This window comes from Triplophysa dalaica, chromosome 13 (genome assembly GCF_015846415.1).
Source record: "Triplophysa dalaica isolate WHDGS20190420 chromosome 13, ASM1584641v1, whole genome shotgun sequence".
Lineage (NCBI taxonomy): Eukaryota > Metazoa > Chordata > Actinopteri > Cypriniformes > Nemacheilidae > Triplophysa > Triplophysa dalaica.
Window position 1 is genome coordinate 15948199 of NC_079554.1, and position 22482 is coordinate 15970680.

At 37.8% G+C, this 22482-nt stretch overlaps 2 protein-coding genes across 2 annotated transcripts; one reads left to right on the forward strand and one right to left on the reverse strand.

Moving 5' to 3' along the window:
- Nucleotides 1-53: 53 nt before the first annotated feature.
- Nucleotides 54-15700, reverse strand: fam102bb (family with sequence similarity 102 member Bb). Its single transcript, XM_056764081.1, has 11 exons — nt 15203-15700; nt 9768-9888; nt 9632-9661; nt 8587-8703; nt 7666-7712; nt 6938-7041; nt 5552-5647; nt 3560-3764; nt 3186-3322; nt 2672-2741; nt 54-2071 (listed from the first exon to the last, which is right to left on the reverse strand). The coding sequence occupies exons 1-11, from the start codon at nt 15337-15339 to the stop codon at nt 2029-2031; spliced, it is 1107 nt and encodes a 368-aa protein (XP_056620059.1). The 5' UTR covers nt 15340-15700; the 3' UTR covers nt 54-2028.
- Nucleotides 15701-16199: 499 nt separating this feature from the next.
- olfml2ba (olfactomedin-like 2Ba) lies at nt 16200-22446 on the forward strand. Its single transcript, XM_056764079.1, has 8 exons — nt 16200-16718; nt 17093-17356; nt 17471-17578; nt 18088-18252; nt 18585-18768; nt 18871-19887; nt 20919-21095; nt 21177-22446. The coding sequence occupies exons 1-8, from the start codon at nt 16560-16562 to the stop codon at nt 21794-21796; spliced, it is 2694 nt and encodes an 897-aa protein (XP_056620057.1). The 5' UTR covers nt 16200-16559; the 3' UTR covers nt 21797-22446.
- The last annotated feature ends 36 nt before the right edge of the window (nt 22447-22482 follow it).

A 22482-nucleotide genomic window follows, 5' to 3' on the forward strand; every position in this document is an offset into this window, starting at 1 on the left:
TAAATACTATAATGTCCTATGGTTTAAAGGACAAAAAAGCATGTAAAAATCCATCAAGTGACACATTTTTTTTATTGTACTGGTTTTATTAAACAGTGCATGGGACATACCTTACCACCATCAGAACAGAACACATGGCATGGAAGCCACTATTGGTCAAAAGTTGAACACAACATTGCAAGACAGTCATAAGCAATGTCCCCTTTAAACATCAGACACGGTACAGTTACAGGGACCAAAAACTTCACAGAAGAGATAAAGCCACTGTGTTTATACAACATGTAAAGCACCAGGAACAACTTACTGGCTGCATCAGAATAAACGTGAACAATGGGAGACTTAAATGGTGTCTAACAATATCACTTAAGTTCAAATTCATAAAAATAGACTTTTGTTTTGGCAGTAGATCAATTAAAAATGTAAAAATCAAGTTCAAAAGAACTAAGCAAGTCACTCATCTTACTGAGTGATGATGCAATGAAGCCGAACTTTTACTTGTAGCCTCTAAACATCTAGATATTAGCACACATTCGAGGTGCTTTTAATTTGTGCAGAAATTGCAAAGATAGAATAATAAACCTGAGACGTGTGACCCAGTTTACTATTGAACCCCGTCTGTGTTAATTCACTCGGAACTTGACGGACCTGGATCTGATGTTTTGAATGTGTGGACTTTGCTATCGCACATTAAAGGCTGGATGCTTGGACACAATGAGTTTGTGTGACACCCATGCATTTCTACACTAGAATTGTGATATTTCTAGACAGTTGAGATACATTCAAGTGCCACAGATATTGTACACACACTCACTTGACAGCTAATCCACACACACAAACCACAGAAGTGAACTGAAACAACAGAGAATGGCTTCTGAGAAGATATACAGACAGGTATTTGACATCCTTTGATATGCCTCAGAGCTAGTTTTAGAGATGTGATTCTTAAAATACCATGAAATACCTTTGTTTTAGTGATACATCAAGTACTACAAAAGCATTGGTAGAAATGGGTTCTTGTAGTGTTATTTTTCACAGAGAGGAATATAAGTGCTACACATAGCTTGATGTCATCCATTAAGCGTAACATTTCAATATTAAGCATGGCCAAAATCGTATCAGAACAGCTCGGCTGACTTTGTTCCTGCGTCAAAGATACTGTATACATGATGTCATATACACTGCTACCAGAATCCTATGAGATACTTGCATTGTATCCATATATTAGGTTTGAAGAAGTTAACAACCAGAACTGCAAAAGGTAGCCACATATTTACAAACAACACAGCTGTAAAAGTCCTACTGAATGTGCATTTCAATTGACTAGTTTGAAAATCGACTTCGAAATTTTCCTTCAAGCTTAAATTCCAATTTTGGCAACAAATAAAGAGTAAAAGCAATACACATTTAATGTGTAAAGGCCAACTAGACAATCATGAAAGAGTCAAAGTTCTGTTTAAATAAGTCTGAAAACAGCTCCCTCGGTCATATGAACCACGGCGCTTTGATTCCCATTTGTACAGTAATAAGATGAAAAAATACTGAGATGAGGGCTCATAACAGAATACGGACTCAGATAAATCACACAGTTGTGTAAGGATGTACACAATATCACACAAACAATGGCTCAGAAACATGTAAATAAGAGCAAAATACTTCCAATAAACATCTTACCAATAAAAACAGTGATTTGAAATATTTTGTGGAAATGATTATATTTTAAGGGAAAAAAGCACAGAGAGAGCACAAGATCTGATTTAGCTGATCTGCACTAACTGTTTGCAATGCAGATGTATAGAAGACAAACTTTACCTCACAGTGAAACACAGACACCAGTAAAGGCGACCTCGTACATAGGATCTGTCAGTTCTATAAGTACCAGTGGAGGGCACTGTTTCGTCAAAACGGGATCGTGACACACATTCCTAATTTGAGAGGAAAATGACTGTTTATTCAGCTTTTCATCCCTCTCTCTCCTCCCACGACACAGACTTTGGTTTTAAACACATCTCCTTCTGGAATCTTTTAACCCTAGCGTTTAATCACCACCTGTTCGTAGGCACCTGCTCCAACCCTGAAGAGAAGAAGAAATCAGGAGTTACAACGTTTCTCCACCTGCACCTTGGGATCCCCATCCTGACATTTAATGTGAATCATCATTTGGTCTCCATTAACCCCAAACCCGTAATTTAAAGGTATAGTTCACCCCAAAATGAAAATTCTTTCATCATTTACTCACACTTCTGTCAATTTAAACCTGTATGTCATATTTATCTATAGAACACAAAAGAAGATATTTTGAAGAATGTCGGTAACCAAAACCATCGGTCACCGTTGACTTCTATTGTATGGACACAAAACCAATGCAAGTCAATGGTGGCCGAAGGTTTTCTGTTAAAAACATTCTTTAAAATATCTTCTTTTGTGTTCTGCAGAAAAAAGAAAGCCATACAGGTGAGGGTGAGCTATCATGATGACAAGATTTTCATTTTGGAGTGAACTATCCCTTTAAGATTTGTAAATATATGTGGTTATTTCTAAAACATCTAAAAGGTTTCCTTTAAAGGTGAGGTTTATAGAGGAACATAAACATAAAATATATTTGCTATGAAATAAATATGAAGCTATAACAATGAGTAGCAAAGGTTATTATCAATGTGTTATTTACACTAACCTGACGGGAAGGTGATGACTACCAAGTGCTGTGCTTCCACCCGGACCCACAAACAAACGCAGACCTTCCTCTGTAAAACAACCCACAAACACTGTCACACAATCCATTTGTCTTGTGCAAAGTCACGACTCTCCTCTGGAGAATACAGAAACTAATTTGGTCCATTTCTAATGAGAACCTGTTGTCAGGTCATCTAAAAATAATGCAAAACCTAATAGGACACGGACAGAGATGTGCTCTAGCACGGATTCACTTCAATACACCAACAGAGCAGCAGCAGACACCAGTAAACATAGCTTTTAATTAAACTTTCACCCATTTTTACACTCTAGCGTGCACAGCAGGGCAAAGTGTGACAGTTGTTGCTCTCAAACTGCCTGCAATCCTCTGAAATCAATGCAGTATTTTACCATGAAAATTGATAGTTTCTTAGAAATCAGCCTTGGAATGGTCAGAATTTGATAATGGCAGAGATATTTGGTAGGAGACCTGTTAAAGTTGTTGCCATGGTTACCTTCAGCACTAGAGTCCAGCAGACTGTGTGTGAAATCCTGACTCTGCAGGATCTTCTCCACCACATCATCAGCATCCACCCGTGTGGCATCCATCCTCTTCATCTGAGACTCCATCGAGTCCTGTTTTACCGGATACCTGTGTGTATGTACGCATATAAAACGGATGAAGTCTCTTTGCTTTTTGCCTTGTAATGTTTTGATGCTTTGCAGGTTTGAGAATTTGGGTAAATGCATATGCAAAACATGAATGAAAAGACACTGCTTGCCACTGCGAAATGCTTGCCATGATTTTCTGTGAATTAGAGAACATGGACCACACAGACCATATATCCCTTATTTACTGCATCTAAAGCTTCTTGAAGATCTTTCTGACCTGCTGGCAGCTCTGTCAGGGGTTGATGGGTGTTCAGGCACTGCAGCGCAGCCCCCCGGAGCTATAGGGGGCGCTGTAGTTTGGTCACTCTCCTCACTGGGCTCGGGGATGCTGGCAATGCCAGTGGAAGCACTGCCCACCGAAGTGTTTCTCCTGTGGGAGAACTCTGAAAGACTGGAGGACCGCGAGTGACCCGTACTGTAGCCTGAGAAACAAGACATATGTTACATGAATATTTTTTATTGTAGATTCAAACCGCATATACCAACAAACAGCTACAGCACATTTGTATTTAATGAATGACGAGGAAAAATGCTAAGCCCTGTAAATGGATAGAAATTTGTACCCTTTAAAAATCTTTTACAGATTGATGATCAATCATTCAGAATTGAAAGGACATTTAACATCCCCACCCACATACGCTATTCAAGATGCTGTCAAGCTGTAGAGCTTCAGAAAGTGATAAAGCTATGCTGCTGGTAAAGGGCGAATATCCACCCACACAAATACAAACTCATACTGTAACACTGCTGTGTCATAAAGTGGAGGAATTTAAGACAGCACAAAAACCTAAGGCTGGATTCACAAAACATTAAAAAGATGAAAATTATTCTTAACTGCAATATTTTTTCTTAAATTCCAATTTAAGAAATAAAGTTAGGAATGTAATGTATGTAAATATAATTTTGTAGCGCTTCCTTACATTTAGCCAACACATCACATGCTAATATATAAATACATAATATTGCGCTTGTTACACCAATTAATCTTATTTTATAGATTTATATAATGTATATAGTTACCTCAGGAGCTGGCGTTTATTTAATTATTCGTTCATTACGAATTAATCATTTATTAATTAATCGTTTATTAATCAGGCGTTCAATTATTGACATAGCATATGTCATTTATCGTTGTCATTTATTTAAGATATTAAGATCTTAAGAAAATGTTTTAGAATTGCACTTAGGAACATTCTAACGAACTTCCTATAATTTATCTTAAGAACAAACTTATATGTTGTCTTAAGAACGGTTTTGTGAATCCAGCCCCTGGAATTTCAACTCTAATTTAGAGTAATATGTTAAAGAAATGTTTCTTTGAAAACTTACAAAAACTAAGGATTAGGATTGTGAAAACAAAGGAAATATGTGAAATGAATAGGATTCTTATCTTTCCAAGGTCACTTATCAAACAAATCTAGAAAACAAATCTAGGGAATTCTCAAAGTTCTTAAATGTATAAAATTATTATTTTTACTAGTGGTAATTTTTCCAGGTTTATCAGAGTTTTTGTCCTAAACAGATGTAACAGCGACACACGAGTTCAGGTTTATATTTCTGATAAATCACATTTGACAGCTCCACCTACACAGAGGTGTCATTTCTACAAACTCCTTTGATAGGCTATAATTTTTTTATTGATTGTGTCATATCAAAAACAACAGACAAATTGCTTGTCACTGGAATTGTGACCCCCACTGTACACATTACGGCACAGTAAGTTTTACTAAACTTTAAAACTAACTCAGAGATGCTCTAATGCAATATGCCGAAGTGAGCAGTGTGTAACTGAATATGTAACTGAAAGAGAAGTGAATGATGAAATTATGACAGAGTGGTGTCTCTATAAGTACTGGAGTAAGTGTTATCACATTAGATCAGTAATCTAGGACATATTATACTGTTATTTTGTCATGGCCAAAAACCTTTCTAGGAGCCCCATTTTAGGTTATTTAATAAAGGATCTAAAAAAAGGAATAAAGGATTATGTGCAAATGGACAAGCACACATGTCTTGCATTTTCATCACAACATGCGTACATGCAAATAGCAACTTGTCATTTTTAAATTCCACGAAATTATGTTGGTTGACAGCCTGATATTGTTAGAGCCAGGCAGTATTAAAGAGGCAAGCATTCAAAATCAAGCATGACAACTGAGTCACATCAACCCAAGATGATCAGAGAAAAAGTGGAAGAGGAAAAGCCTACCAGATACTTTGGACTGCTGACTAGCGTAACTGGACGTTCTCGAGTGTCCGCACAGCCCCAGTTCATCAGGCAGAGAGCCACACTTCCCTGATGTCTCTGTGGACATAATGGATTTAGTTCAGTCGTAATTAAACCTGCTCGGTGGATTTACATGTTTAAACTCCGTATTATAATCTTTTTGGCGAATTCTCAATTACCAGTGGAAAAATAGGATAGAATATATTTATTAAATAATAAATACATGCCACTAAGTTATAAATACAACTTTTTTTAATGAATTATTATTATAAATGAAATTCATTGCCTTGCACAGACTAATCAATTTGTTTCAATATACCACTCAATAAACGGTGAAAAAATAGAATAATTATTTATTAAATAATTTAGTTTATTAATAATTAAATACAACTTTTTTAATAAAAACATTGTACATAAAAGTCATTGTCTTGCACAGACTGATCAATTCGCTTCAATATATCGCTTGAAGCCACGGTGAAGAATTTTGTATTCCCTGTCGGTGTCTTTACATCCATCAACAACATGATCTTACTTAACATTAAACTTAAAATTAAATGACAATAAGGGCAATATTTAAATAACTGTTGTTCAAAATCCCCATAAGAGCAGCACTGGGACCTGCACGATCTCTCCAAGTTATATTTTACAAATTGTAGAGGTGTGAATTGGACACATGGCCACTCTAGATTGTGTGCGGACAGTCTGAATGATTCTCTATACGAGAACAGAGTGGAAACTAGCACATGGCTAAATTATACATTAAAGTCTGACGTTTTCAGCAGCCTTTGGACTAAAAAGGCTCACAGCATGTATGAGGGGAAAGGAAGAGAGGATGAAAGAGAGAACATTCTTTCAAGCTTCTGTTAGTTCAGCTACTGTAGAGCCCCATTCTGTTCTACAGAACTGATCTGAATGCGGGATTAATCACAATCTTGTTTCATTAGGTGCATTATGAGGACAAGATGAACAAAATGCAAACACACTTAAACGAATATAAGAAACATAAATTGTATGGCTGTATTTGTGCATCCCATTCAAAGTAGTACTTCACCCGAAAAACTAAATCTATCATCATTTACTCATCCTCTTGTCATTTCAAACCTGTATGATTTTCTATCTTCCTCAGAGCACAAAAGAAGATATTTTGAAGAACGTTGTCAACTGAACAGCGCCTGCAACCCAATCACTACTATTGTATGGACACAAAACCAATGCAAGTCAATAGGGGTGCTTGGACATTCTTCAAAATATCTTATTTTGTGTTCTGTGGAAGAAAGAATGTCAAACAGGTTTTAAAAAACATGAGTGTGAGCTAATGCATCCTGACTTAAATGTGCTGGTTATAGTGTATTTGTGTGCAAGTTTCACCTGAGAGGCTCAGAAATGGCTTCTGTATCTCTCCTCCTCTCCTGTCCTCCAGCAGGCTCTCGGCATCACTCTGAACGCCTATCACAGTGGCCGTGGACGGAGGCCTAAATACAGAGAGAACATCGATCTACTACCTCTAAAGAAGTGTGCCAATCGATACCCGTATGAAAGCAGCTATCAATACATTTAATGTCAATATTCTATACAAATCGTATTTGCTTTTTTAAGTAACAACACACACACACACATTCTATATATATATTTAATAAAACGCAAACAATTTCTCACATTAGAATTAAAAAGGCTAAATCTCAATCCACCCCCTGACAACCATTTGAAAGAATCCCGTGATTCCCTCAAGACTACACTTTCTCCATCCAACCCACACAAATATTTTCAGCAGGTTTTTGCATTCATGCCGTGTGTACTGTGGGGTGTGTGTGTGTAGGTGGACAGTGTTGGTTTCCTCTTCGACTCAGTATGCAAATCTGTGTTCAGAGCTCTGAATCCCCTGAGCTATCATTCACACTCCTACACAACACACAGCAAAGGAGAAAATAGCAACCTCACATCTTTTACTAGGAAAGGTCTCTGCGAGTCTTTAACTAAGTCTAAATTTAAAAATGCTGAGGTAAACCCTTTTGTTAAAAAATTGTATCGTCTTCCGACATCAAGAGTGTCACCATTAAGATTATAATGTATTCCAAAAGGCTTAAAAAGTAACTCACGTTTTGAAGCAAGGGTCTCCAGACATTAACTGTGTGCTTATGATCACCTGCGGATAGAGGCAAAGGCTTTTTCAATATAAGAATGAACACTGGATGCTTTTTGGACAGTTTCTGAATATGTTTCCCAGGTAAGCACCACGTAGAGACACCCTAGCAACCACCTACAACACGCTTTTCTATAGGACAGACATCATTTAGATATTAAAAGAACTATACTAGCGTGGGTGGTTGATACAGTTGCTAAAGTAGTTGCACAAAAGACTCATATAAGTTTGGAACAAAATAAGGACAAGTAAATGATGACTTGCTGTACCTTTAAAGTTCTAGTTTATGAAATTTAGCGGCATCTAGCAGTGAGGTAGCAAATTGCAACCAATGGCTCACTCCACCCTTCCGTTTCAAGCATTATGGTGGCTGACACAGAACTAAGATGTCGTCACGTTTCCGCTTCTTTGCCAAAGGAGATTTTACGAAACATGCTCTGTAGAGCAGTTTGTCCGTTTAGGCACGATTTACATTTTGTATCTAAAACCGCGCGGAAAACGCGAGCTGTACTGTGTTCTCCATTTTTCCAAAGCGCATGGACTTTGCGCTCTCCAGGCGTCTGTTGTCGCTAAGCAACCACGGAAAAGACGCATAATGATATTTGGCCTTAGAGCTACTATAGAAACTACATGCAAAATTCCTTGCAAGGGGACCGGCAGTGTATGTAGATAGAAATAGCTCATTCTAAGGTAATAAAAAAAACGCTTTATTATGTAAGGTCTTTATACACCTCTAAAGACATAGTTATGTATATCATTTTGCACTTCTGTCAATAGATCCTGCAAAAAATTACAAACAGCAACTTTGTAGAAAAGAAATGGAAGGAATGAAAGGAAAGGAAAATCTTGAGCATGTTAGGTCTGAACATTTCTTTACCTTTAGAATGGAGTTGTCTTGTCTGGTGTTCTTTGTGTCATAACCCTCCAGCAGACACCTGCGTGTCGTGCTGCCTGAGCCAGCAAACTCAGCCAGGTTGAGATCAGCGAAACCCAGCTGTGCAGATCCAAAGGGATAGACATTTAGAGAGGAAATCCATTTTAATCTCACTTCGCCCAATAGCAAACAAGAACTGTCATGAAATCACTGACGCTTTAAAAGCTGAATAAAGTGTAATGGTTTTACGAACAGGGAACATTTGTGCACATGCAAAGACATAACCACATATAAGATGATGTTGCAGAGTGATCTACTTTTAGCTGCACTTTTGCTATCAATGTTTTACAGTCCTCTACCCTAGTTGAGGAACATCTACTTGAATTAGCATCTGTATTCAATTTTAGAGATGGACTGATATTGGATAACGATAACGATAACGATAACTAAGGTGGTCAGAACCTGCGGATAACGATTAATTACTCTAAGTGTTTTGAAATAAATCAATAAAAAACTAAAAGTAAACTAGCAATGAAATCAATAAAATCTATTTTTTTCTATTCTTTCTTTAATATCGTTTTTGCCTTTAGTTAATAACCCTAGCTTTACTATAATTCACTTATATAGTTTTAAAGGGATAGTTCACCCAAATATGAAAATTCTGTCATCGTTTACTCCCCGTCAGATTGTTCCAAACCTGTAATAGTGTCTTTGTTCTGCTGAAGACAAAGGAATATATTTGTAAGAATGTCAGTAACCAATCCCCCATTGATTCCCATAGTATTTATTTTCCCCACTATGACAGTAAATGGGGGGATGAGATCTGTTTGGTTCCTGACATTCTTCCAAATATCTTCCTTTGTGTTCAGCATGCCTCAAAGAAACTATACAGATTTGGAACGATTAATGAAGACAGAATTGTCATTTTTTGACGAACTATCCCTTTAAACACACATACGTAACGTCACACAGGAAACTTTATCAAGTCAATGACCTTATTATATAACTGGGTTACTGCTGGCATGTTTAATAAAACAGATAAAATCACCTTTGCATAAGTCTTTCCACCTTTCAGTTCCTGTTAAAATATCAAAAATGAATGAAAATGAATGGATTAAAAGATTTTCCATTAAACAATCGTATGGCTTTTTTCTACAAAAAAATGTGTGGAAGTCATTATGTACCTTTCTAACTGAAACCCGACACACACAGGGATCAAGGACTCCGGTGCCAGCATTAGCGCTCATTTTACAGGGGAAGGAGAATCGTTTTCTCCAGCGTACACAGTTTGCCTGAACCGTCTCCCTGTGAAAGACACATAACACTGTTAGTTTGGGGTGTTACGGCCCTGGCTTCAAAACAAATACGTGCTCATTAAAACCCCACCATGTGCATTAGCAAACCCTGAAAGTGGTGCATGTGGGAGATTTTATATTGAATTCACACTGATCCAAATTCATTACAGCAAAATGATTTCAATATTGTGTGCAGGTCGACTGCATTAGAGTCTGACTCACATTCCGTGGTTCATAATAGCCTGAAGTCAGATGGCTTCCCCAAAACAACAAGACATTTATTTAATTTCTCATCTAAACATCGTCCTTACTGCGCAGCTGTTTTACTTCATAATGAGACAGATGTTTGCACTTTGCAGACCTTAAAAACTACTGGTAATAAAATTTTAGATTGATGCTGGATATGACAGATTTATTGCCATCACATAAAGAGTCCTCGTCATTCTAACACTATAGCCTACCGTCATGTCATGGTATAATGGTCCAAAATGACATCAGTGGGAAACATGACCAAAATAACAAACAGAACAGGCAACTCCCATTAATCTTTGGAGAATCTCCTGCATAAGACTTTGTGCATGAGTCATTGCCTCTCCTCCATTAACCCGGATAAACCACAGCTGGATTAAAAACATCACTCTAATGTCACCATAGCAGCGGGTAAAATGACTTCTCTAAACAACACCAGCAACTGAAACCACTCACATTTTCCTTCAACTATAATAAACATGCACAGTTTCAAGGAAAATGAACTGTTTTGTGTGTATGTTAATAATACAATGACATATCCACCAGGAAACAAAAGCCTGTTCAGCTGATCAAGTCTACAATGACTATTAAATACCACCGTTTTTTATTTGCAGATGACAGAAATAAATGGTCCTGTTGTGTCCTCTCAGGAGGAGTGGTTTTATGTCCAAGGTCCTTTAGAAACCCACAACCCAGCGCTGACTAAAAGCACTGTTCTGTACACAACCTGGACTGCATGTTTTAATTACGTACAAAAATGCAAACTAATATAAGCACTTGATATGCATATTACGCATGAACACCAAAGCGTAAATGTCAACAACAAAACGCATTTGCAACCCATTTTACATGCGCAATGTGACATATGTCAGAGTGAATCATTTGGTTTTATCCATCGTGAATTAATGAAAAGTAGGCGTTTCATGCAAAAATTCAGCCTGAATGCATGTTTGCAGTCGATTGCGGATGGAAACATTTGTCCTGAAACAAGATGACAACCCATTTTGAAGACACCAAGAAGCGAAGCTAGTAACCAAATCAACTCTTTAAAGGCAGGGTGGTCGATCTTGTCCAGAAATTTTTTTTGTCATGTTGGTTGGAAATCTCCATCCGCATAGCAATCAAGAAGCCTAATGGTCAAATAATATTTGTATAGTATAGTATATTGCGTGTAAAAGGCGTAGGACCAAAAGAAAACATTCGCCCAATCAAAATGCTCTGGTCGAATGCTGTGACTGGTCATGTGTACATTTTCAGCCAACGTATTTTGCATACCACTGTGCACCTTGTTCACACAGACATCATACGTCATAAGCGCCGCAGCGCACTCACGTTCGCTGTGTCAATGTAGGGAGAATGGCGGACAATCAGAAAAAAAACGGTACCTGCGGAACCACCAACAAGTAAATCTACCAAAACGAAAGTAATTTTTAAAAAAAGTAGTGACGAAAAAACGTCTGGATCATTAGAAGAGAAAAAATTGAATTAACCTCGGTTCAGATTTCACACGATGGAGACAGCTCTAGCAGGCAAAGGGTCTTAAAGGCAATACCATGGTATTTCTCTTTCTTTTGAAAAGCTATGTACATGCTTCGAGATAATTGGATGGATTTAAATGGATTTAGTTTGTAATTTGTTACGTGGATTAACGAAATACATTCATGTGTTTGGAAGAGGTGTGGCTTTGAACTGTGAATCGCATAGAGGATGGGATTATAATTTCAGTGTTAGCAGGCTAAGGTCAGAACCTTTCCAAATCAACCATCCCACCTTTAACTATGAAATGATGAAATAATGTACAATTACTTAAGACCAGCTCAATAAAACCCAAATTAACCCAATTTTAATTTTTTATTAATTTAGAGCAGGTTTTACTTTCTTCTTTTTCAAGTTTTGTTTTGTTGCCTCTTAAAACAACCACGAATGTGTCATGGTTAATGTTTATGAAAGTCAAGGTCAGGCAACAAAAGTACTATAACTCCATCCTTGGGAGATAACATTATAAGCAAATTACTGGCACTGGCACTATAAATGACCGGCTACACACTTATAAATCAGACACACAACCCGGGCAAGAAGACAAGCACAAAAATCCAATCGATACGGTATACAGTTTTGAAATACTAACTCCATAGGTCAAATTCTGTATTTTCTTGCTATCCATCCCTCGACTCGACAAAACAGAACCTACTGGAGCAATTTTGCAATATGTTGACACATTATAACCTTTCCTGCAAAGTACTAATGTTGTGAAATAAAGCACATCATGATAGCAGTAATGTTAGGTGCTTATGGCATGCATTACTGGCGCAAACAAAAACAACCCTGCTGCTTTTTCATTGGTCCATTACAGAAACCATTAGCATAGCCTGCGTGTGCTGGTGTCATTAGCATCAATGCTCCCAAAGGAATAATGAACCATTAAAAATCATTGATAGACTTCTGATGATATAACAGACTTGGACATAAAATAACATTACATTAAAAGACAACCATATCTAAATCTCATTATCATATAGTGAGTAAAGTGTGCCATAACTAGACAAGTCACAGGTCTAATTTCTGCATTTGGAATATATGCCGTTGCCATGGCAAACTCAGTTAAGTGAATAAGAGCGAGAGTGCTGTGGTTAAGTGTGCTCCTTCCTTAGCTTCTCCCTCAGGATGTCTTCACTGAAACAAGAGTTCTTCAAAAGGATAGGCGGATGGAGGCGAACTCAAGCCTGGAGGGAGCGTAAACCCAGAAACTACAGCTCGCTGTGAATTGCATAATTAAATAGAGAAGCGCTGATGTTTGAGTGAACACTAGATCTTCTAAGATGCTGTGTTGCTTGTACATGGACTCTCTTTGGTTAGGATGAAAAAGCTGCAGATGCATTATGGCAGAGTTGATTTTGAAAAATAAAATAGGTCGTGAAGTTTCAAAGCCTACTTTCACCGACTGAAACATTCATAATTTAGTGTGGGAAGGCTAGGGTAGAGCAGGGCATAGAAAAAGAGCTTGTGATGTCTGTCTTGACCCCGTGAGCATAGAGAGATTGATTTTGTGGGTATGCATTTGCTAGCTGTGACTCTGCTTTTTTAAATGTAATTTGCTTTCTGTTTTAAACACAAGTCAACAGATAGAATCATTATAACATCATTACATGGGAAATCCGCTCGTGATTTTGTTCAGACTGCCACAATTGTCCATGTGACGGTAATAACCTTGGGCACTAGCTGGGTTTCCATCACTCTGGTTTTAATCGCATTTTGAAGTTTCACATAAGTAACGAGTGATGGAAACACCAAATTTGCAAAAAAGGTTTTTACGTCGCTTAAGGTGGTTTCTCATCTTGCGCATGATGGGAGATGGAAACGCATTCGCCGAATAAATTCCTCCAAAAAGTCACGTAACTGCACTATGAGATGGCGTAACCTGACTAACCAGAGAACTGATCTTGTTACACAGCCTCAGAAATGTTGTTATGCTCATTTTTAAATACCTAAGCAAAGTCGTCAAAGTATTTCTGTAATTTCCTCGTAGAACTGGCATGACAGTGTTTCCCAAACAGCAGGCATTCAAAAGCAGTGCATTTATTGTGTTTCGTAATTGTCTCCTTGCGCAAGTATTATTATATATGAAAATAATTATATTACGTGGCTTTTCTTACTCATATTTACTGCCAGTTTATTAGGAATTGACAGTTTACTACGATTATTCACAAATGTTTTATGCCATATTCCAATTTTGTGCATAAGCTAAATTCGCAACTTTGGATGGAAACCTGGCTACCGACTTCACAGTTCTCTTCGCTTCCCCTTATAAAAGATTCACTTCCATACTACACAAGCATGCAACTTGTTAGCAAGTAAACAGCTTATTTACTGGACACACCAAACATACAGTAATGTCTGACCTGTGGTGACTCAGCACAAGATCAGCAGCTTTGAAATGAATTGTAACATGCAAGGATGCAAGGACACTAGGATGTTTCCATTTTGGCATTTCCTATTTAAAAATCCATTTGACCAGTGGCTATTTACATCCGACAGGTTTCAGTATTACATTCAGACTGTCAATGACAAACAATGACAATCTTCAGTTTTGGCAGTATTCACCGTGCTGGTGTCTTTTATATTAACACCAAGGGTTTCGTGCAGGATTTACCCCTGAGGGTCCACAAAGACCTTTTAAAGGGTCCACAGTTTGCCATAGGCTTTAAAAATGTTTTCTTTATTTCAAACTGCTTGAACGAACATTATCTAACCATCTGTTTAGTAGGAAGGTTAACATAACCTTTTTTTAATAACTTAAAACATGTCTTTAGGGGATTCACTAGTCTTGAAACCCCAGTTGTAACACATTAAACGCAGAGCAGTACTTTCTTCTCTCACCACATTATCTGGTTATCAGCAGACACATTGTCACAATATTTCAAAATATAAACAAGCTTTAAAAAAATACATTTAGATTCCATTAAGCCATTTGGAAGATGCTTTTATTCAAAGTGACCTACACTGAATTAAAAAATACTTTTCTCAGCATGTGGGAATCCCTGGGAATGGACCCCACAACCTTTGTATTGCCAATATTATGCTCTACTAATATTGCGATGGTCTACATTATATTTCCAAACAATGGTTAGTTATTTGGACTGGGAGGTAAACTTCTGTTAAGTCTTTTGATTTGAGTATGACAAAAAATGATTTGAGCAAGAAAACAAGACATTAAGTACATTTTGCGCTAGTTACCACACTCTAATAAATGCTACACAACATCTTAAATGATATACACTGTAGATCAGCTACTTTGAAGTTGCTTTCACATGATCACAACTACACAAAGGTATTGATTGTAAACTTGACTGAAATGATACGCAATAAAACATTGACTAAAAAACAACTCAAAGGTCTCCAAATACACCAGCACACAGCACCTTGAATTATGCGTTCCCTTAGGAAGATATTGCTGTAAATATTGCAAAAACATGGTAAAAATAACAAATCACAATAAAGAACCCTCAAAGGTTCTCCAAGGCAGATTTTGACCCCAAATGATAAACATTCCTCCCTCTATCTCACAATGTCCTTACCGCGAAGACTCCTCCGAGAAGCCGCCGTCGAGCAGACGGACTTTGCAGAACAGAACTCCGTTCACGAACGGTACCGATGACAGCTCGTCCAGCTCAAAATCCACCCTGAACTTAAACTTCTTTTTCTTCATCATCATGACTGTCGAGTGGACTGTCGACCCACCAGTCCAAAAGTACGTTACCTTTGGTCACACGAGGTGCAGGAGCGTTACTTTATTTACACATCTTTGATGAATCTCGTATTGGAGGTGATAGCCGTTAGCCACCGCTGGAAACCCCTTTATTTTTAACAGAATGCTAAGCTAGCTAACGATGAGCATAAGGCGTCCTATATCCGCAAGCTGCATCCTTTTTTCTGTCAAAAACGGTACGTTAAATAGATATGCTAGTCAATAGATATGCAGTCTGTCTCTAGTGGGTCTGTCTGCGGAGGCTTGTTTTCTGTTGTATTGTTGGTGAAGCGTTGTGCGCTATGGTGTGTAGTAGTGGAAACACACGGTGAAGCGTTTTAAAGGGCCAGCGCACACATAAACTGTCAAGCGGGAGCAATGCTCTGTAAGGGGACAAATGACGCGTTTAAATCGTGTTGAAGATGTCAAGAACCATAAGATATATTATACAATATTAATAGTGCACAAAAGCCGAAACCATTAGAATAAACAAATAAAATAAAAACAATGTTTCTAAGAAACAATAGTCATTTTTATCAAGATTTATACACAATTAAGCATATACAGTACACATATTTAAACATGCTTTTTTATCACTTTTAAGGGAAATGAAAGGGTAAATGAAAAATTAGTGTTTGATTATGACTTAATGTCAATTGTAAATTGTGTAACACTGCCAACTAGTGGACCGTTAATGCAATTTGTCACTTGTCGCTTAATCGATCAGTTAAACTACAGATGGCGCTGTAACACAACAATTATTAGTTTTATGATCAGCGTTTTGTTCTAGTAAAACCTCTGGGTTAAAATGAATTTACTTTATTTAAGTTAAACATACTCTGTTATCAATTGAAAGAGTGGTTGAGTTGAAACATCATAAGTGATATAAACAGCATCTTAATAATATTAAGCGTATTGTGTGCGCATCTGTGTCTGTGGACTAGTGATAAAAAGTCTCTCCATCCTCCTGCCCCCTCACTTCATTTCATATGTAAAGTCTCTTGAGCTTTTTCTCAGACCAGCTGAACACTGATGACCAGGCACCTGCCCTCATCTGGACTGTACTGTACGTCTTCTTGAAAACCTCATCCTGTCCTGGAGAGCAGTGCAAATGGATACGTTGCCTAGTTCATAGTTTTTGAGGAGTATTTTATTTGCCGCTATTTGGAGGGATTTTAACATCGTGCATGATGACTGATATGGGAATTTGGTACGTTTTATGGTTTATGGAAATTGCCTTCACTTCAGGCGCTCCAAAACCACACCAGCAAGTTCTGGAGGTGACAAAGAGACAAAATGACTCCGTGCAAATGGAAATACATAACCAAGAAAATATATTAAGTCAGGTAAGATATTTAGTTTTTTACCAGTATATTTCCTTGCAATGAACAGTAATTTGTTAATTTGTTTGGGAATTAATAAGTCATTTAAAAAGCAAATGAAGTAAATATGAAATAAATGTAATTGAAGTGAATAAAACAAATCATGTGTTACATTTTAATATATTATTATATTAAAAATACATTTGAATTCGATTATGTTGACATTATATATAAAATATAGTATCACATTTAACCTGCTGGAAAAAATATTTAAAGTGGTTTCCATTGCAAATATTATTAATAATCAGTTGTTTAGCATAAAACCATTACAAAATTCCTTTGTTTAGTTGGTTCTCCATTGCTTGCTGGAAAATGCATCCTTCCTCTTTTCTTTTTAGCTGCTGGGGGATTATGACAAAGTGAAAGCCCTTTCGGAAGGATCTGACTGTGGCTGTAAATGTGTTGTCAGACCACTGAGCGCGAGCGCGTGCAAACGTATCCAGGAGGGTCAAGCAACGCCTGAGGACTTCTATACGGTGGAGACCATCACATCAGGACCCAACTGCAAATGTGCATGCATCGCCCCTCCATCAGCTTTAAACCCATGTGAGGGTGACTTCAGGTTGAAGAAGCTGCAACAGGCTGGAAAAGATAATATTAAGGTGACATGAGCATCTGAAACTCACACAAGTTCAAAATATATAAATAAATCTTACCAATAAATGGACAACACCAGCCATGATGTAAATTACTTCCATTTACTTTTGATTTACTAGCTGTCCAGTGTACTGGAACTGCTGGAGGGATCCTTTTATGGCATGGACCTTCTGAAACTTCACTCAGTCACAAGCAAGCTTTTAAATCGAGTGGAGAATATAGAAAAAGTAAGTCTCTGTGTTTTGTGTTAAAACGTTTAAATATACAGTATATATATACTGTATATATATATTTTTTTTAATGTAACAATAAAACACTTAACTAATTACTAAGAGACCCTAGTGTAGTTACTATGTGTATGTGTAGTCGCTATAAGGGGTTAAAGAATAGTTTAAAAAACTGTTTGACTATTTCATCTGTGAATTGTAAAAGAACAATGCTTAGAGGATTGTATTAGTCATACTTCATATTTCAATGAACGAGTCATAAAAACCATGGACTGGAGAAAAAGTGTATGAAACTAGTTTATTGGACTTGAACGCAACATTCAATACTTCTGTCATACAATAGCAGACAACTCATATCAACGGTTTTTGTATAGTCAAGTTTGGAAAACATTTTTTCGTAACCAATATCAGATGTTTTTAGATGTTCATTTCCCTTTACCTGTGTTTTTAGACTCTGATATACACTAAAGTGTTAAGTAATTGATGTCCTCTTGGTTAACGTCTCACAGATGGTCTCCAACAGCCAGACTAACGACAAATCAAACACAACCAGCACGTCTCTAAATCCACAGCTTCCCACATCCTCACCGACAACTTTTCCAGCACAAGTGCAGGAGAAGAAAACAAGTCTAAAGGAGCAGAGTGATGAAGCAGCTGCATTTCAGCACCTGGAGGTGAGACAGATCTCTGCGTTGCTTTTTAAGACAATTAAAAAATTACATCCTACAATAGGCATGTCCAATACGTAATAATGAAACAATCCAAATATTCTGTTTGAGCAATGGCCCATCTCCAGCAGACTTTTATTTATTTACTCATGCCTTCCCTGCAGTTTCAAGGTGACCTCATATTACGGCTAACTGATTTGAAACACTTCCTAGTTTAGTCTTCCATAATATTCTTGGGCCAGCTGAACAACTTGTCTGTGAATATGTTAATAGAGCTAATAGACTGGTCTATTAAAGATCAGTCTATATATTATTCTGCTTAACTTGTTAACTTGCAGAGTAAGTATGAAGAACGGTTTGTGGGAGATCTTTTAAAAAGCAGCGGGTCCGACGTACAAAAGGCAGTGGCAGCCTTGCAAGAACAAGAGCGTTATGGGAGGGAGAAGCAACCGAAAATTATTGTTAGGGGAATGACATACTACAAATCTGACCCGGTGGAGGAGGCAGACACAGAGGAGAGCTGTAAGTATAACTTCCAGCATCTTCATTTAAAGGTCTAACGCTGACAATTTTGAAATACAATAGATGTATTATAGTGATATGTTGCTTTGTTCTTCATCGCAGTAGATGAAAGTCACAGTGGTGAAAGCTCTATTGATCTCTTTGCTGATGAGCAACTCCTCCACCACAGCACTCGTCAGTTAAGGCCTGTCATCAGGGCATGGTCTGTCCCACCGAAGCCCAAGACTGAAGCAAAAGTGGTGGCTACACAAAATAGCCTTCAAACTCCATCTGCTGGACTATCAGACTCCGCCTTCCCCATAAAAACACCTGACCCTATATCCATTCTGGCTCAAACCACTGTCTCCTCCACCCCAGAAAACACTACAGGAGATCACAGAATCACACCGACACCTTTTGTGATAGATCAATTTAAGGTTATAAACCATATGGATCAGACCACACCTCAGAGCATCAGCCAAAAAATGTCCTCAACTCCATCTTTAAAACAAGCTCAAAACATTATGGTCGAGTCATCCAATCTGAGCCACACAATGTCCCTTGAGTCAACCACAGCATCGGTTACCAAAGTGATAACTTCAGTCCCGACCTCGACCGAGAATATTACAAAGGAGATAGTATCCTCTGTGATCAAAGATGCACCTGTTACTAAAACATTCTTAAAAGAAGATGCATCCCAAACTGGCAAACCTTTTTTTTCAATGGAGAGTTTGACTCAAAAAATGGCTAAAGATCCAGATAACACATTTAATAGCATAACACCATCACCAACCCCTCAGAAACCACCTGCCACAATGACAGAATCTCATTCCAACACATTCACGGCCACAGAAAGCGCCTTAAGATCAAGTGCTGACACAAGAGCTACCACCATGATGACTCCACATACAGACCATTCCCCAAACCCACCCAAGATTAGACCTACCCATACAGCCACCTCAGTGGCATCTTTGATGACAACTACGTCCGCTTCAACAACTAAAGCAACCACAATAAGCACAAGCAAACCTGGTAAACGCAAGTTTAGCATAAGTTGGGATGAAGAGACAGAGGTACAGCCGACGATGGATAAACCAAGCGTGGTTGAGGAGAACTTTGAGGAACCTCCAAGGAAGTCAGGTAGAGAAAACCAAGGTTCATTGGTTTCTTTAGTGTTCTTATATAAAAGATGGAGATACCCCTGCTAAAAAAAACCAGAACCTTGCCCAAAACACAATAGAAATGTATTGCATTTAATTGTTATAAATTGTATTGGATATAATGGGAACTATAGGTCGGTTCCATTGGACACATGCGATGGCCCAAAGTTAACTCCTGGTCTGTGTTTGGTTATAATAGAACAATTTATTTTATTTTTAATTGATATTAATTGATGTTAATATTTTATTTAATTTGTATATTAATAGTATTAAATTAAAACTACTCAACAGATATCCTTTAGGGATGTCTACCGGAAGTTAAATTTGGCCACATTACGTTTGTTTATGTTGTTACTGCTAAAACTATCTATAAGAGTGTTGTATGTGCTGGATTCTGCTGGGATGTTATATGGCAGATGGGAAGCAATAGAACATAATTAAATCCTTTAGAGAATGTGAAGCTACATCAAGACGTGTTGAATGTTGCGCCATTTTGGGAGGATTGCTGCTATTGCATTTAATGCAGCGTTTGTTTTTCTTGTTTGATTAGGAAATATAACTATGGTTGACCGGTCTTGCTTTATTAAAAACTCCAATAGCAGTACACTCTCTTTCCAGAATAAAACAAACGTTCTTTCACTTTCGATTTCTCCACATATTAAACAAAACAACAACTTGTGCATAACACAATAATAGCAGTGGAGTGATCCTCCCAAGATGGCGGCGACACTGCAACATAGGGCGTGACGTCAGCTTCACATTCACAACACTACCAAAAGGAATTTTGTAACGAAAAAAGATAATAATCCATAATGGTATTTTATTAGAAACCATTAGAATTTGTGTGATGGTTTCTGTTGGGTTTCTATTGTTTTTTCAGCAAGGACAATGTTAGTTTACGAGCTTTAATATGGAGAACATCAACAGGTCTTAAAATGTAAAGGTCATTGTAGAATTGCACAAGAGAGAAACTGTGTTGTATTTGTGAACAAGTCTGTTTTGTGTTTACAGGATTGTGCAAAGACACCTTGGCCACAATCTCAGAGCCTATAACACACAATAAATTCGGTCGAAATGAAGGGGCTTGGATGAAAGACCCGCTGGCTCAAGACGACAAGATCTACGTCACAAACTATTATTACGGCAACAATCTCCTTGAGTTTCGCAATATGGATGTCTTTAAACAAGGTAATCATTGTCACCTTACCTCACATTCATATGATCAGACCGTGTTTTCCATGTTGTAAAAAAGCAAGTTTGTTTTCAAAGGTCGATACACTAATTCATACAAGCTGCCTTATAACTGGATCGGCACCGGTCACGTGGTCTACAACGGCGCTTTTTACTACAACCGCGCATTCTCTCGAGACATTATAAAGTATGACCTGCGGTTGCGTCACGTGGCCGCCTGGACCATGCTTCACGATGCAGTCTTTGACAACGACGACGTGTCCGCGTGGAGATGGAGAGGGAGCTCAGACATGGATCTGGCCGTAGATGAGAGCGGACTTTGGGTGATCTACCCAGCGCTGGATGACGAGGGGTTCCTGCAGGAGGTGATCGTGCTGAGCCGGCTGAACCCTAACGATCTAAGCATGAAGCGGGAAACCACCTGGAGGACCGGACTCAGACGCAATCGCTATGGCAACTGCTTCATCGTATGTGGCGTTCTATACGCAACGGAGAGCTACAATCAGCAGGACACAAATTTATCCTACGCATTTGACACGCACACCAACACTCAGATGGTCCCTCGCTTGCCTTTTAGCAACAACTACACTTACATCACTCAGATTGATTACAACCCCAAAGAGAGGGTGTTGTACGCTTGGGATAATGGACATCAGGTCACTTATAATGTTCAGTTTGCCTATATGTATCCACTTTAGTCAAATATGTCAGTCCTTGTACTTTGCACCAAATGAAATGTCATCAGGAAAGCCTCAAATGTGTTCATGTGGATTGTTGATCAGTTCACAAATTTCTAGCAACTTCATTTAGTTATTATGCCATTATATTTTCAAAATGCAGAAATTATCGTCTTTCTTGAGCAGGGCTGTTTCCCAAAAGCATCGTAAGATGTTGATTGTAGCTCCATTGGTGACAATGGTTCTTAGATCAACTTAAGGTTACTGTGATTTTGGGAAACGCAGCCCAGATATTTACATTTATGTAATAAAAGCATCAAACTTTTCCGTTGTAGCTATACGAGCTTTGCAGTCAGGATTGATTTCTTTAGATATTGGGAAGCTTGCTTTTGGAAAATGGACCTCTATGTTTATAGCTGTACTTCTAGTAAGGCTGGCAAAATATTATTAAAACTTTTGAGGTGCTGGTATCAAGTAGAAAACATTGTATATATTGTAAAATAAAAGCTAAGACATGGAATTGATGAATGTAAAAATAAATACAATTTGTATTTTCATAAGCATATCTCAGTTTTTTCTACAAACTAACACTTGCAGTTAAGTTAAAGTGATAGCAGACATTGTTTCAGGCACATCTTCTTTACTTCTTGATGTCTTTATGTGTATTTTATTGTAAAAATCTCTGTTCAATTCAGAAAATGACTGCA